Genomic DNA, 16,563 nt, shown 5'->3' on the forward strand with positions numbered 1-16,563 from the left:
AGAATTACTGCGTCAACCAAAACCCCTTTTCTTATTTTCAGTTTTTTGGTCGAGTGCAGGTGACTCATTTATCTTGTTTATCATTCACTTTCCCCACCTACATTTTCCCAGCCAGTCTGGGATTCTAACTGGCAACCCTCTGGTCACAAAACCACTTCTCTGCCCTTTAGGCTACTGTACCACCACCTCACAAACAGCCTGAAGATGGGGTGGACATCTCTGGGTCTCATTATTTTTCAGCTCACAACCTCTAAAAATTAATCAATACCTACTTGGGACGATCCCTTTTGCAAGTGCACATGTGGATGATTGTTATTTTTCCTTTTCAGGCTATTTCTTTTAATTAATTATTGGAAAAAGTCTAGAGAAAAGCCTGGAAATAATCCTTATTTCACATGAAAAAGGCGTTAATCACAGATGGTGAACTGATACAGGGAAAACCATGACAGTGGGCATAAGCTTAACTAACCTATGGGGGGCAATACAGGCTTTCTTAAACCCTTGCCAAAATGGCAGATTTAATTGGTATAGCAAGAAAAATGCAGATTCAAGGCTCCACTAAACCTGACCTTTCATGATCTCACATGCCAAGGAATGTACCTGGAGTAGCACTGATATAGTTGAAGTGTTGGCACTGAATGTATGTGCATGTGTGTGTCTTCCCCAGGCTGGCGGAGATCGCCCACGCCCTGCTGAAGCTGGCGCCGTACGACACGCTGACCATGGAGAGCCGAGGCCTGCGGCGCTACATCATGGAGATGCTGCCCATCACCGACTGGTCGGCCGAGGCGGTGCGGCCCGCCCTCATCCTCATCCTCAAGAGGCTGGACCGCATGTTCAACAAGATCCACAAGATGCCTACGCTCAGGTGCGCTCGCCCACAGGCACTGTGCACCAGGTCTGTTGAACGCGCGCCCACTCTTTTCTCTCTATCCCCGTGAGTGTGTCGTGCCGTGCCAGTGCCAGTGCCCGTCCCAGTGCCGTGGTGTGTACAGTAGATAGACGGCTTCTTGGCACTGTCCTCTGTAGCGCTGCCTTTGTGCGTGCTGTACCGTAAGTGCTGCTGCTGTGTGTTTTTGTGTGTGTGTGTGTGTGTGTGTGTGTGCGTGTGGGTGGGTGCGTGTGTGTGTGACCATGTGGGAATTGGAGAGAGATCCCGGCAATGTTCCCTCTAAGCCAGCGGTGTCCAGTCTTGTGCCATGGGAGAGGATGCAGGTTTTCATTCCAACCAAACACTTTAATGGCCAATTTCACTGGCTGTGTTTACATCCACAGAGTAACTCGGCTATTGGCCATACACACATAGTTTGTGTAGACAGCAAAAACAAAAAACTGAAGGATTAGGATGTTAAGATGTTTCCATGCTGCAGTAACCCCTTTAATATGGGAGTAAGCCAGGTGTATTTGGCTTGAAATGAAAACCTGCATACTCATCCATGAGGAAGGACTGGACTCCACTGGCTTAGAGGGAACATTGGTCACTGGTGTGAACTCCACACCAGGAACTGTTGTTGCAGTGTGTAGCTGGCTGTGTTTGTGAGCTTTGCAATATTTGCTGTCAATATAGGCTTTGTTAGGCTCAGAATGAAACATTTTTTACTGGTGATGATTTTATGGGGGATGGTATGAAGTCAGAGGTAGGTGTTTTTACTAGTCTAACTTTCAATTTACTTAGGTTTGATTCTATACTGTTTTTAGATTTATAGATTTGATATATTTGATGTTATGCTGCGTTCATGTCATATTGGAAGAAGCAGAGGAAGGGGATGACATCTGGTTGCTATGACTTGGAAGCATTCACCGGAAGCGTTGTTTAACTCATTGGAACGCCCACATCCAAAATGGCAATCACGTCAATTGTTGTGGTGCTTAAAAATCAACCACAAATAAACTGCAGCAGATATTGCTCGCTTTTTGTAAGTATATTTAGCGTAGTATTGGTGTGAATATAACTATATATATATACACTATATATACATATATATATATATATATATATATATAGTATATGTATATATATGTATATAGTAGTAGTTGATTTTTCTTACCTTGGACTGCCAACATTGTTAGATTTTCTGCTTGCACCCTGTTGATGCACTTCATGACACCAAGTGGGAGATATCAGCGCCTACAAAAAATCCCCACATGTCTACATATAATTTCCACTAGGTGGCTGACATGAGTATTTTTTTCCCCCATCTGCAACTTGTATTTAGGGTAAATCTGATATGATGTGACCGCGGTACAGTGTTGTAAGCTTTTTGGAATTTATGATAATGTGTTTTTGTATGTGTGTGCATATTGTGACTGTGTGTGTGTGTGTGTGTGTGTGTGGGTGCGTGGGTGGGTGTGCATGGGGGGTGTGTTCTCCAGGAGACAGGTGGAGTGGGAGGCGGCCAGCAGTCTGATCGAGGGGATCTGTCTGACGCTGCAGCGACAGCCAATCATCTCTTTCCTCCCACACCTGCGCTCGCTCATCAACGTCTGTGTCAACCTGGTATGGAAAAACACACGCAGACACACTGGGAGAAGACACAAACCTTCTTTTTGGCTAATAGCTGTTTTTTTGGTGTGTGTGTGTGTGTCAGGTGATGGGTGTGGTGGGTCCCTCCAGTGTGGCAGATGGGCTGCCGCTGCTCCACCTCAGCCCCTACCTCTCCCCTCCGCTCCCCTTCAGCACAGCAGTGGTCCGACTGGTCGCCCTGCAGATCCAGGTAGACCTCCACTATCTTCATCTGACTCTGTTCTCCATTGGTACTGACAGGCTTCCTAAATATCTATTAATATCTCTAATATCTCTCTATCTATTAATCAAACGGTGGGGATTTAGGCATGAACACACAGGGTCACAGACAGAGACTGATAATGTATAATATATTCTTTTTATTTATTGTTAGAATTTTTAATGTGAAAAAGGTTACATATTGCAGCTTTGACTCAGGACGTGTAATAATATAATGTATAATATTATAATGTAATAGTGTCCAGAAATCATTGATTTAGATTAACAGTTTACATTTTTCTACATTTACATTATTCACACTACGCTCTTTTTGCACTCTCGTACTACTTACATGCATCTGGGCAAACTCAGTCTGTGTCTGTTGTAACCGCATACATAGTACTGGAGGTACTGTGTATATTGTCTCCTATTTAGTACTACATGACTATAGCTAAAATAATAGTCCCCATTATTTTGCTAGACACTGTAATCGCGATCATTATGATTATTAGTCTTGATTTTAAGAGTACAATTATTTTACTGCACTTTTGGCATCTTAAATCTATATCCTAAGTGAAGTTAAATGTTTCAATATTATGCCAATGATATGCCAATAGTCAATCTTTATTGTTTGTGTAAACTAAAATCGTGACATGTTATGTTTTATTCACCAAATTCCAAATATATGTAAATGTATTATATTCATTATCCTTCTGATTCTGAAACGATTTCAGTTCAGCACCAAGTTTACGTTTCATCAGACTCCCATGCTGGTGTCTATGTTTTGTTTCCTCCACCTCACTTACCCATTTCCCCTTCCCAGGCCTTAAAGGAAGACTTCCCTCTCAGCCATGTGATCTCACCATTCACCAATCAGGAGAGGCGAGAGGGGATGCTGCTCAACCTGCTCATTCCCTTTGTGCTGACTGTGGGGTCAGGGAGCAAAGGTAAAGGCATACAGACATCTACTTAGGACAGGCACTGTAAAATATAACTATCTACTCTCAACTCTCCATATCGGTAATGTATTTTATAGCTAAAATATAACCTAAAACAAATCATCAAACTAAATCCTTTCAACCACTTCAGTAGTTGCTTGAGTCTGTCTAGACTGTAGAGAGAGGCACAATTTTTCTCAGTAATTTCCAATTTCAAAAGTTTTTAATGTGTCCATTAAGGACATTTTCTGCCTGTAATTTATTATCAATATTTTAAAAAGTGAATTCTAGATACAATCCTGTCCTCAAAAATGTGATTTACTTTCATGCTATCATTTTGTAAGACTTTTAAATGGTGAATATCTCATTTTGGAATGAAACTTTGAATAAAACAGTCCTAAAAAATAATTGCTACCCATTTTAGTAGCAGTTCAACCCAGGTCTTAAGTAGAGGCAAGGTGCCTGGGGGCAGTATGGTAGCCTAGAGGTTAGAGAGACCATCCTGGACAGAATAGGTCACAGGTTCGATCCCCACAACGGCTAATGTGTGTCTCTAATGTGTGTTCCCCATGGCAGACAGCCCCCACCTGGAGCAGCCTGAGATCTTCCTGCTGCTGCAGACGGTCATCAACATCCTGCTGCCTCCTCGCATCATCTCCACCTCCCGCACCAAGAACTTCATGCTGGACGCCTCCCCGGCCCACTGCTCCACCCCGGGAGACACGGGGAAGGACCTGCGCAGGGAGGGCTTGGCCGAGTCCACCAGCCAGGCGGCATATCTGGGTATGAGAGAGAGCATCCATACCATGGTGTAAACAGGATAAATATGCCGACATGTCATGATAAAGGTCAAGGTGTTTAGTTTGTAGTGATTAGGGTAGTAATTATTCTTACGCCCTAAAGCGCCCTAAATAATTGGAGCGTTCTCTGGTCTAATGTGAGATTCTGGGAATAAAAGATCACACTATGACACACTGGAGGTTCAACACCTTTTTTGCACATTTAACTTATTTCAGTGCTTTCACCACAATTTTAAGTGAAATCTGTTCATAGTATTTGTTAAAGCATAGATTCTGGCATACTAAATATTTCAGCTATTGAATATATCAAATTTGTACATTGTGATTTGGATCAATATGTGACCCTTCAAGAAGACTTTTTTTCATAGATTTTTGATCTGTGGATTCAGATCTTAATCATCAGTAGATAATTCTTTTTATACAGATACATGTATATGTTGTAGTTGGTTTTAATTGGTTTAAATACATTTTTCCAATTTAAAATGGAACAGTTTAGTTAAAAGGACACATTTGAAATTTGGGATTGTTTGGATGTTACTGCTTCTTTGCTGTTCGGCTAAATGCTTTTTTTCCTGTCCTTCTCCCTCCTTCCTTCCTTCCCTCCCTCCCTCCCTCCCTCCCTCCCTGCCTCCTTCCCTACCTCTCCAGCTCTGAAGGTGGTCTTGGTTTGCTTTGAGCGCTCACTGGGGAACCAGTGGTACCGGCTGAGCCTGCAGGTGAAGGAGATGGCCCTGAGGAAGGTGGGGGGCCTGGCCTTCTGGGACTTCATCGACTTCATCGTGCGAACCCGCATCCCCATCTTCGTCCTGCTGAGACCCTTCATACAGTGCAAGGTAAAGGTCCAGCCTGGTCTGTACTGTCCTACAGCTTTCATTTTCGACTTCTGTTCTTGGACTTGTCCCAGTACTAATGGTGCCTTTTAAGAAGCTTTTTCAACTTTCTGCAACTTTCTTTAACCTTCTGTTCTTCGATTTGCTTATGTTCTTCCATCTCATTGTTTTTCTTTTCATTCTGTTCTTCTGCACACGCAATTCACTGATACCACACAATACACACGTGTGTTTATGTGTGTGTGTGTGTGTGTGTGTGTGTGTGTGTGTGTGTCTAGTTGCTGACTCAGCCGGCGGACTCCCAGGAGGAGATCACGGCGCGTCACCACATCGCCGACCAGCTGGAGCGCCGCTTCATCCCGCGGCCTCTGTGCAAGAGCTCGCTGTTCGCCGAGTTCAACAACGAGCTCAAGATCCTGAAGGAGGCCGTACACAGCGGCTCCGGTCAGACAGTCACACTCACCCTGAAACTTAAGTGTCATTTTATTGATTTTAGGCATTGATTCGTTAGGCTCAACCAGTAGAGTCGCTGCCTAAGCCCAGGACTTGTGGTTTAAGAAGTGGAAGGGGATTCACCTTTGAAGGATGAATGATTTCATGTAACATGTGAAGGGTTATTCTCAAAACATGTTACTTGATGTTCACTGCTCAAATATACAACAAATTAGATCCTTTAAATTATTATTTTGTAAGTAAAGCGTTCATGCTAGCCAACAACTTCAACAGTATTTCGCAGTGATACAGATTTACATTCATAACAGAAATCATTTTGTTTGAGTAGGTCTTGGGTGATGAAACCACCTTGGTTGCGTTGTTGTGGGTGTCTCAAAACCTTTTGAAGCAGTCAAAGACAAGACAAAATTTTATTGGCTGATGAAATCTGTTAGCGGATGACGTTTACCTCCTAGTTTCAACTGTTTTGAAGGGCTGGGTTGGAACATTTTCACACACTTCACTCTGTCAATCCATGTAATCCGTTAACACATAGGTCTCATTGAAAAACATGGGATAATGTCAGTTTTTTGATGTGAATGTTTTTAGACTGTGGATATCTAATTTTGGAATTAATCTATGTTGGAATGAAACTTAATCTAGGGAACTTGATATAAACTCGGCCGTAAATCTAAAACATCTCCCTTCTTCTTAATCTAATCTCCTACTTATGTCTGTGTCTGTGCATGTTGCCCTACCCCCCTCACCCCACCCAACAGCCTACCAGGGCAAGACGTCCATCAGCACGGTGGGCACCTCCACCTCGGCCTACCGCCTCAGCCTGGCCACCATGTCGCGCTCCAACACGGGCACCGGCACAGTGTGGGAGCAGGACAGCCAGCCGTCACGCCAGCCGTCCCAGGACACGCTCAGCCGCACCGACGAGGACGACGAAGAGAGTCAGGAAAACTTACTTGTCACTTTCTTTTTCATATGTTAAAGATCAGACAGATAAAGTAACAGATTAGCGGGCTTGCAATTGGAAGTCGCCCGTTTGGAATTGGCTGGGGAAATGTGGCTGGGGAAAGTGAAGGAGTAACTTTTTTCTCTTTGTCTTTCTCTTTCTTGCCCTTTCTATCTTCCTCTCTAACTGTATCTGAATGCAAGTTTGACTGCATATGTGGGGTTACAACTCAACACACTGCATTTCTCCATTTCTATCATACTGAATGATGATGTTTGAATCGTATTCTTTTGCATAACCCCCCCCCCCGAATCCCTCTGTCTCTGTTTCTGCCCCTCCCCTCCTCTCTCCAGACGACTCGATGAGTATTCCCAGTGTGGTGAGCGAGCACGAGGCCTTCCTGCCCCGGGTGATATCGCAGCGCCGCTTCTCCAGCCACGCTACGGGGTCGGCGGCCTCGCAGCCCGAGGCCCCCCGCACCACCATGCTGCCCAGCCACAGGTGACACCCCCCAACCACACACATGCATGCATGCACACAAACACGCTAGGAAAATGCACACACAAGAATACAACACCACATTTCTTCAACCATGTGGGGAGAAACACATGCAGGCACCAACACACGAAATAGAAACAGTGTACAATTGTAAATGTCAAATTTACATGCATAATGTAGATGCACACAAATACATACACATGCATACATACCAGTAACTCTATAGCAGCAAAGTTTTAGTTCTACAAACATTTCTCAGAGGTAGAGCTGCTCTGGAGGCAGAAATAATCTGTTAAACCTCAATGGCTGAAGCCAAAGATAGTTTTTATTTATATTTTGAGGTTTAACTCAACCAATGAGATTATTTCTGCCTCTAGAGCAGCTCTGCCTTCAAGAAATGTTCGTCTAACAACTCCAACCTGTGACAGAATCCTAGCACAGTTTACCTCTTTTCAAATCTTGGCTTGTTTATGGAAAGCGTAATGTAAAATTTTGAAAAGGACCACCCGGTCATCACAACCACAGTCATTCTTTCTCTGTATATCTCTGTTGATTTGTAATTTTTCTACTCGGCAGCCTGAGAGCAGCGTTGTGAAGTAGCTAAGACAAAGTATCTGGGTAAGAATGTAAAACGTCTGCTCCGGCTGTGACTAGCGGTCGACCGTGTCTGGAGCGAAAGCCCTGGCTTCCTGCCCCCCTCTCCTCAGAGGAGGGGCGTGGGACTCGGGTGGCGATGGGTCTCGACTCTCCCTAAACCCCCCTTCTCCCCTTCGCCCCCCTTTGCAGTGAACCCAATGTGCTAGATGAGTCCCAGGGCCTTCTACAGGAGGGTAACCTCTCTAGGTACAGTGGCCCTCTCTCTGTGTGTGTCCCGTTGGTGCGTTCTTGCATCTGTCCGCCAGGGGGAGGGGCATCGCCACGGGACGGCCTCCTCTATTGGCCGTCTCGCCGTTGATCACTCATCCACATCCAATCAAGTCGCCTTGGCCCGTCACACCCCCCTACCTACCTGTCTCTATCTCTCTCTGTGTGGGTCCAGTGTGCCGTGTCTCTGTCCCCTCCCCCTACCTCCCCCTCTTTGAGCTCCACACTGACCCCCATCCTCTCAGCTCATCCGCTGTGCTGTCCTAACCAGGCCCTCCCCCCACCACCGCCCTCCTAAAGAGGGTCCCAGCCCCCCCACCCCACCCCCGGGGCCAGGGAGCTCCGCCTCTGTCCTTCTCCTTTAGCTGTGGGTCTTTACAGTCGATGTGCCATCACCAAAGTCAGCCTCTCTCTTGCCCATTGGTGCCATGGTGTTTCATATTGTTTACGTGTCTATCAGGCTTCTCGCTGATCAAATTGGCCGTCCTTTTCTGGATACCAATCTGTGGGGGACGGGGGGCACTGGGGTGGCAACCTTCATGCAGGAACACCTTTCGGCTATTTCTGTCCAGATGCTGTTAATCAGTCAAATTCAATGTGCATCACACAGCAAAAAATGGTAAACTATGTAAAAAAAAAAAAAAAGTGTGAATTCTATCGACAAATGTTAACTCATCACTATCCAGAAACCTTCAAACCTTCAAATTGGATCTAATTCCATTTTTGCAATTCAGTGATAAAGATAAAGAAAATTAAGATAAAAGAAAAATTTTGGTCTCTGAATGGAAACTGGATTTAAAAAAGATAAATAAATAAATACTGTAAAGATAACATATCCATCGTTCCAGTGTTGCTACTCCAGCCCCCACTATCCCTCTGTTGTGTTTTCAGTGTATGAATCATGGCAGCACTGTTTTTCTGCACTGTGACTGGGTGTCCTGTAATGTGTGTGTTGTGCGGTGAGTGAGTGGGTAGAATAGAAGCGACTCACCCTTTCTACTCTCCAGTTAGAGAGCACAACTGGGGAGTCAGTTGGCTTTTGTTGTCTTCATCGCTGTGTATTTCTGTGTCTTGTGTGTGTGTATATGGTTGTGTGTGTGTCTGTGTGATTCGTTGTACCAGGGTTGCCAGTGTGCAGAGTGAACCAGGCCAGCAGAACCTTCTGATCCAGCCTCCGTTGGGAAGAAAGAGAGGCCTCAGACAGGTAGGGGGGGGGGGGCTGATTCTGTCTTTTGTGTCCTTTTTAATTTAAATTTGCAAATTGAAACAACATTGATATCGATACTTTCGGTACATTTTTCCTGTTTGAACCAACAAACACTCTGCAGCATGGAACAAAAACAGTGTTCTCACAGAGTTGCATAGCCTACCATTCATAGAAGTAATAAGTAATTAGAAGTAAATAGTTATGTGTACATAATGTATGTATGTAAATGCACTATTTATTACATACTTTCTTTGACAAAAAACTTTCCAGCCTCAAGTGAGTATAAAAATGTTTTTGTGATACTGAGTCAAATTTAGCAAACCTCTCATTTCCCTCTGTTTCCATCCAGCTTTTCTACTTCAATACATCATAAATTGCATAAAAATACTTGCATGGAAACCCAGTTAATAACACCAATACCTGTACAGTTCCTGGAGCACAGTGCCATGTTCCCCTGTGCAAAATTGTGATTCAGCTTGTTTTCTGCAGCTGCGGCGCCCCCTGCTGTCCATTCCAAAGACCGAGCCACGCGGTCGGTCGGGAGCGCGGCTCTCCACGACCCGCAGGAGCATCCAGCCCAAGAACAAACCACTGGGTAACAGCACACACACCCCTGTGTCTGTGTGTGTGTGTATGTGTGTGTGTAGAGAGAGAACTGAGAGAAAGTGAGTGATAGTTGTCAGTCTGCGTGTCGCAAAAATTTAAAAAAAAAGGATGAGTTGACTAACTGCCACACTTACCCTGCCACTTCAGATCAAGCACACACTAAATCAAATTTAGACTGCTGAATACATTAAAAAAACATTACTCTCCCAATTCAATACTGTATTTTTCACAGTAACACCTGTGTGCTGACTTGAACTGACCCTTCCTCCCCGTTCACAACCTCTGTCTCTGTTCCAATGCTGTGTTTGTTGTTCCACCGGTCACCAAACTGACTCTTCTCACTCTGTTCTGTCTCATGCCTTATGTTTCGAAATAAAGAAACTTTATTGGACTGTGAAGGTGAGACGCAACCCTTAACCCTTCCTCTCCTCCCTGCAACGGCCCGCCCCCCTTTATCTGAAACCTCACCCAATAGGACGCTCTGCATGTCTGTCTTGCATCCCCTCCCCCCTCCCAAGCCCCGCCTACCCTCCTGTACCCCTCCCCTGCCTCCATTCCCCCCTTGGTGGTGCTGATGTGTTAGCGAGTCGCTATAGGCGGCGCCGTTCCCTCCGTTTTGACCACGTGCACGCGCCTGTGTGTGTCCGCAGCGCACGGAGACCAAAAGAGGTCGGTCACCTTTACGGAGAATCAGGGGCAGCAGGGGTCCGCGGGCGCCGCCAAGCCCCCGACGCCCGGCGCGACGGACCCGCAACCCGAGGGCAGGAAGGCAAGCCCCGCCCCCTCCAAGTCCCCGACCCTGGAAGTGCCCTCCTCCTCCTCCTCGGCCACGGTCACCGCCGACCTGCACGGCCCCGCTAATACACAGGTAGGACCAGCAGAGGGAGGAGCAGGGATGGTAGGTAACTTTTAAAACGCAAAGTATCGGATTACTGCCATACTCCAGTACAGGCATTGTCATCAGCCATAGAGGGAACGCTTCCTTTGAAATCAACGACAGCTGCTTCACTGCCTGCACTGCATTCACATTGCATCGCGCATTGCACATTGCATCGCGTCCTATAGATGTGTCCAAGCTATGTTCATCCTCATATACTGTATTGAGATAATGAGAAATAAACTTGATAGTTTTTTTTGTGTATTGCCATAATAAACTCAAATGAATGCCAATCCACATAGGCTATGATAAAAGTAAAAAAAAAAAAAAAATTGAAATGCCATACTCCAAAAAGAGGGTAAGGCAAATGTCTGGCTGCAGTTTGTGGCTGTATTATACTTTGTGTCAGCTCAGCTTTTGTGCACACAGTGAAAAATTACCAAAGCTATACTTGTGCACATTGATGAATATGATCCAGACACTTTTCCCTTCTACTCCTCTGTGAAAACAAAGCGGTGTCAAGCAGCTAGAACATTGTTTCTCAACCCAGTCCTCAAATGTCCTGCAACCTTTGGATCCAACTCTACTCTTGCACACCTGATTCAGTTAAGGTGTCATGACAATGTGTGGCCCTTAATTGAATCAAAAGTAGAGTTGGAGCTAAAAGTTGCAGGACATCTGAGGAAGAAACTACAGGATAGAGGTTGTTTAATGTGAGCGGTAGAGAGATCTTAGGTGTTTTGAAAGTAGTTTGTTCGTCCCCTTTTTTCCCCTCCAGGTCCCTCCAGCCATAAGCAGTAAGGAGAAGAGAGAGCAGTGGGGTCTCCGCAGCAGCCTCTCCCCTCCCCCCTCCATCTCCCGCCCCTCCACCCCGACCCCCCCGTCCCACACCTCCTCCCCGCTGCCCCTCTCCCACACCTGCTCCCCTCTCGTTCTGTCCCGCACCTCCTCCCCTCTCCCGCCGCCGCTCCCCGTGCTGGGAACGGCGCCGGCCCCAGGCCCCCCGCCGCCACCTCCCCCACCTCCGCCGCCCCTGCCTCCGCCGCCGCCGGGCCCGTCCCGGATCAGGGAGAGCCCCGGGGACGAGGACACGACGGCCCTGCTGCCGCGCAGCGACACCCTGCTGCGGCTCGGCGAGGACGACGGCACCGAGAACCCGCTCCTCGTCCCGCTGCTGTCGCCGCCCTCGCCCTGTCGGCCGTCCCGCCGCTCGCCCCTGCCCCTCTCCCCCGTCGACCTGGACCTGGACGAGTCCCATGTGTAAGCTGCTTTCAACAAGCCAGCTACACACACACCACTGTTTTTGCTATCAATACAAGGTGAAATGTTGGGAATTAATCACTTTCTAAAGACAGACAAAAAGGCAAATATCCTTGTTTAGATTTGATTCACTGACAGTCTAAAAGTACATGGTTTGAATGGGAATCTACAGGCAGGAGGCAAGTGTAGGGTTTTCTGTTTTTTCCACTTCTCCCTGCCTCTCCAAGTGTATCTATAGGTCAGCAATGCCACTGAAATCCCACTAAGATCACTTGATATCTGCTTTCTTTGCCCTGAAACCAAATTGCTCCTTCCTCAGTCTAGACACTTAGTTTGAAGTGGCTCTTTCACTAGTGTCATGAATTAACTTAAGTGTACACAACAGTACGTATACCTCAATCCAGTCCCTTCCTTCACCTCTTTCTCTTTCTTTCTATCATTCTCCTCCTGTCAGTCTTGAATATCATCATTGAAATCATTACTGCAGATCTATCTGTTCATATACCCTCATACCCCGAGGGTTGAATGTACATTTTAGTGGGAATCTACCTTCTTGCTTATCTACATGTAGAAACATATGAGAACATGAAGTAGTGCTAAAATGCTGTAAATTTTGAGTCGTTCTTTGCCTCCTGCTGGTCTGTTTTACCCACTGAGATCAGAGATTTAAGATAATTTATTATTTTTTAGCTTTATTTTTATCATTCTATAATAATAATAATGATTGTGGATATTGTTACACCTACCAACTGAATTGTCAAAGAACAGAAATGTTTAAAGGATTGATATATATAATTAAGTCTTATTATAGCTTTTGTTGTCTATATTGAAGAAGGTAAAGATCTTTATGAAATACAAAAAGCAGATGCTATAACTTGTACAAAGTGTTACACAGTCATGTTATAAGGGAGGGGAAATGGAAACATGTTATTTCCCTGTGTAAAATTTTAACAGTATATCAAGAGCCATTCTAATGTTGCTATTTATGTGGTTGAAGTGAAGAGTTCTTCACTCAACCCAGCACCTTTTTATGGAATAACGTAGATGAAATATACATTATATGTATTTTAAACATAATATGTGATCGTATGGGACAGGAACGAAATCCAGAATGGTCGAGTCTGGTGAGATTTTATATTTTGGAAGATTATTATAAACTGGTGCCCAAGGTTTAATTCTTGGGGTTCTGTCTGGTGTGTGAGGCGTTTTTACACTGCAAAAAATGTCCATTTTAAGTCATTTAATCTTGTATTCAGTCTTTAAATGTTATTTTTTCCTCCAAACAGGTGAAAAAATCCAATAGAAATAAATAAAACCAATAGTATGGGGGAATTTCACTCGATTCCAGTGCAACTTGACTTATAACAGGAACTATTTTTAAATCAAGTGATATTATCTATCTATATGGTGATCTCTAGTTTTAAGATTCACTTTTTCAAGCAAATTTGTGCCACTAGTGAAGCTGCATTTGAAACGTGACATTGTCTCACTCTGCTGGCAATTTTCTTTTCCCTGTAGGATTTAAAGATTGAATCCAACATTAAACGACTTGATAAGATGGGCTTGTTCTGCAGCGTACAGTTCAATGCAGTTCTAGATTATGGCTTCAGTAGTAGATGGACCAGTACTGGTTGCTCTGCAGCTGACAGCTGCCATTGTACAATCATGATGTCAACCATATATTCCAGTAAATATGATTATATTTATCGTGCTGCTCAGTGTGCATCATATCTCAGCAGAATATTTTATTTGTGACCAAAGACACTTACTGTATCTTGTGTTTCAATACAAAGTTATATCGGCTTACATCGGCAGAAGAAATATAACACTGACAGACTTAAAGGCTTTCAGTCACATGTCCTAACGTCGTTGCAGTGTCATTCATGTCTTTATGTGTCTGTGATGCTGTTGTTTATGTTCAGAACAGCGTGGCAACAAGATTCCTCTTATTGCAACTGTGATTGAGCGATACAGTAGATAGCAGTTACCTCGTTGCTCATTCCATGCCTTAACTTAACAGAGAATTATTAGAGTCTACCCCTGTTTGTGTCTATAGTGTATTCTGACCTCCCTCCATGGCATGGGACTTGGTACAGTACAGACAAGACCTGATTTAAACTGAGCAAGCAGCAATCTAACCTGTGAATGTCTGGTATGAGTTTTTTCAGTAGGGGAGGACGGGGAAAGTTGAGCCTGTGGGTAAGATGAGCCACATCTTGTATCCAAGGTGTCATGCACAAAATGAATCATGTGATCACAGATTTTGCAAGAATAATTTCCCTGAATCAGTGATGGAGAAGAGCGTATGGAGAAAGTTTTAAGTGAGCTAGGTCCAAAATGTGATTTTTTTGCCATGCTTCTTGTATCTAAATGGAAATACGCATGATTGAGGCTTTATTATAAATGTAATTTAAGGCTATAAGCTACAATATGAAGTCATGAATTTAGCATAACTCTGGGCCTGATTAGCTCTGTGAACCAGTTTTGTCAAAACGGTGGCCGTGGGTTGAAATGTGCCACTAGCCCAGGGGCAAGTTGAGCCTAAACACTGACTTTTTTTTTTGAATGGGTAGTACTTCTAAAACTGTACTTGCTACAGAAAATGTTTTAATATCCATGGATGCCTAACAACCTTAAGTATATATAGTTTTTTTTTTCTTTGTAATAAATACAAATGTATTTAGCCATAGTAGCACAAAATGAAAAAAGTGCTCATTTTACCCTGTTCTCCCCTATTCCTGAAAAGTGATGAATAGCTGGGCTTATATTTATATTTAAAGCAGCGTATTGATGACAACGATATGATATGATGATGATGATGATGATGATTATATTGATGATAATAATAATTATGATGTTGATCCCAATATGCAGGATTGCTATGTGCCATCATGCACACCAATGCACTGTGAGTGTCTCGCTGCCTCTCTCTACAGTGTGTCATCTCTGTATTGAACATGTATTCAGATTTCTTTGGAGTATTTAACAGTGTCACAGTGTGTGATCACCATATGGATACACAGTTGGCACAGGATGACTTTACTGTAACTGAAGAATATGTTGCGTTTACCTCAAAGTTCTTGTCACAAACTGGGGAAACTTACACACACACACACCGCTGTATACAGTATATGATAGAGAGATAACATGCTGCACTTTTAACTGTAACTGAGTGCCATGGGTGCTGGTACATTTTTAACCTGGGTGGCCCCAATGGGAATAGAGTGCAAATGATAAAGCTTTTATATACAGTATATACAAACACTAAAATTGTGCAAACTTGCATCGTGTTTTATTACCAACGTTAGAGTCTAATGTTCTTGGTCTCGATGAAATCACAAATTAGAGACTTGCTTGTTTCTAGCTTTAAGATCCTAAAAATGACAATGTGAATTCAGCGGACCTTGGCTTTTATACTTACCAAATTTTCAGACAATACAAGACGCCTAACTTTGGTAGCCATATGCCATGAAAATGATCACTGTTAAGAAAGAAGAAGTAAGCTGATTGTCTGTCTCCTTCAGCTATGATTCAGCTGCTAGACGGCAGCAGATGTGCACAAAGGTGGAGGAGAAAGCAGCATTTCATTCAACATTTTGAACCGGTCTCATCCTACGGAATGTCAAGCATAACCCTGAGTAGTATGATTAAATATTAGGGGGAAAATCTGGCAAGGTGAACTGAACCTTAATTTTAAGTTTCACCAAATTCTTACAATTTCAATCTTCAAGATGCAAAACTTTGTCCATTAATGCAAGCAGAAGTGCATGACTGATTGAAAGTAAACATGTTAAATGTATAAATACCACATACTACATCAATGCCATATCCCTCTACTACAGTTTGTAAGGAAGTTTTGTCCCACCACTGGGCATGAACTCTCTTATAAAGCAGCACCTGAGCCCTGACAGCACAACCTCAGAAGAATTTTGAAGTCATACAGCCACCGAATTTACTGAATCTGGGTTCCCTTTAAATATATGTGTCTGTGTCATAATTATGTTGTGTCTTCTTTGTGCAATGTCAGAATAAAGCTATATCGAACTATTTCTGGAATATCATAAAATAAATGGATATTGTTTACAATGTTCTTCCTGTCTTCGAATCTTTCCATTTCCAGAAGATGGTCATGATCTAAAAAAAAAAAAAAAGCAGCAAGCAGTGTGTGTGTGTGTGTGTGTGTGTGTGTGGGTGGGTATGACTTAAGTCACTTTCAGGGACACACACCAGACTTAAGACCAGTTGATTGGGGACGGCTTTTGCAATTGGGGACAAAAGCCGTGTCCCCAATTAGTAAAAAGCTGATTTTTGGGTCAGTGGTTAAGGTTAGGGTTAGGTTAAGGTTAGGGTAAGGGGTTTAGGCAAGTAGTGGTTATGGTTATGGTTAGGGTAAGTCTCCAGGAAATGAATGTAAGTCTATGTAAATACCCCAAAAGTGACATAAGTAAGACTGTGTGTGTGTGTGTACTCAGAGTGAACACAGGATATAATAAAATAATAAAAACATACATTTTTATTAAAATCATAAACCGAACAAATATGAGCTGCATCTAAATTGAGCATTA

General features: G+C 43.8%; 1 protein-coding gene across 1 annotated transcript in view; it reads left to right on the forward strand.

The window, feature by feature from the left end:
- LOC139641099 (protein unc-80 homolog) overlaps positions 1-12,002 on the forward strand; it is a 61,876-nt gene extending 49,874 nt beyond the window's left edge. The window contains exons 52-66 of the mRNA XM_071515344.1: positions 668-898; positions 2,374-2,497; positions 2,589-2,714; positions 3,546-3,669; positions 4,237-4,443; positions 5,109-5,299; positions 5,569-5,734; positions 6,502-6,681; positions 7,040-7,187; positions 7,971-8,027; positions 9,171-9,252; positions 9,745-9,850; positions 10,240-10,260; positions 10,512-10,729; positions 11,517-12,002. Of these exons, the coding sequence (XP_071371445.1) occupies positions 668-898; positions 2,374-2,497; positions 2,589-2,714; positions 3,546-3,669; positions 4,237-4,443; positions 5,109-5,299; positions 5,569-5,734; positions 6,502-6,681; positions 7,040-7,187; positions 7,971-8,027; positions 9,171-9,252; positions 9,745-9,850; positions 10,240-10,260; positions 10,512-10,729; positions 11,517-12,002 (2,467 nt within the window). The remainder of the gene's footprint in view (positions 1-667; positions 899-2,373; positions 2,498-2,588; positions 2,715-3,545; positions 3,670-4,236; positions 4,444-5,108; positions 5,300-5,568; positions 5,735-6,501; positions 6,682-7,039; positions 7,188-7,970; positions 8,028-9,170; positions 9,253-9,744; positions 9,851-10,239; positions 10,261-10,511; positions 10,730-11,516) is intronic.
- The last annotated feature ends 4,561 nt before the right edge of the window (positions 12,003-16,563 follow it).

The sequence above is a fragment of the Centroberyx affinis genome, unplaced genomic scaffold (genome assembly GCF_046629955.1).
Source record: "Centroberyx affinis isolate AG114_WGS23_722 - 3 ecotype Tasmania unplaced genomic scaffold, CSIRO-AGI_Caff_v1 ptg000343l_1, whole genome shotgun sequence".
Taxonomy (NCBI): domain Eukaryota; kingdom Metazoa; phylum Chordata; class Actinopteri; order Beryciformes; family Berycidae; genus Centroberyx; species Centroberyx affinis.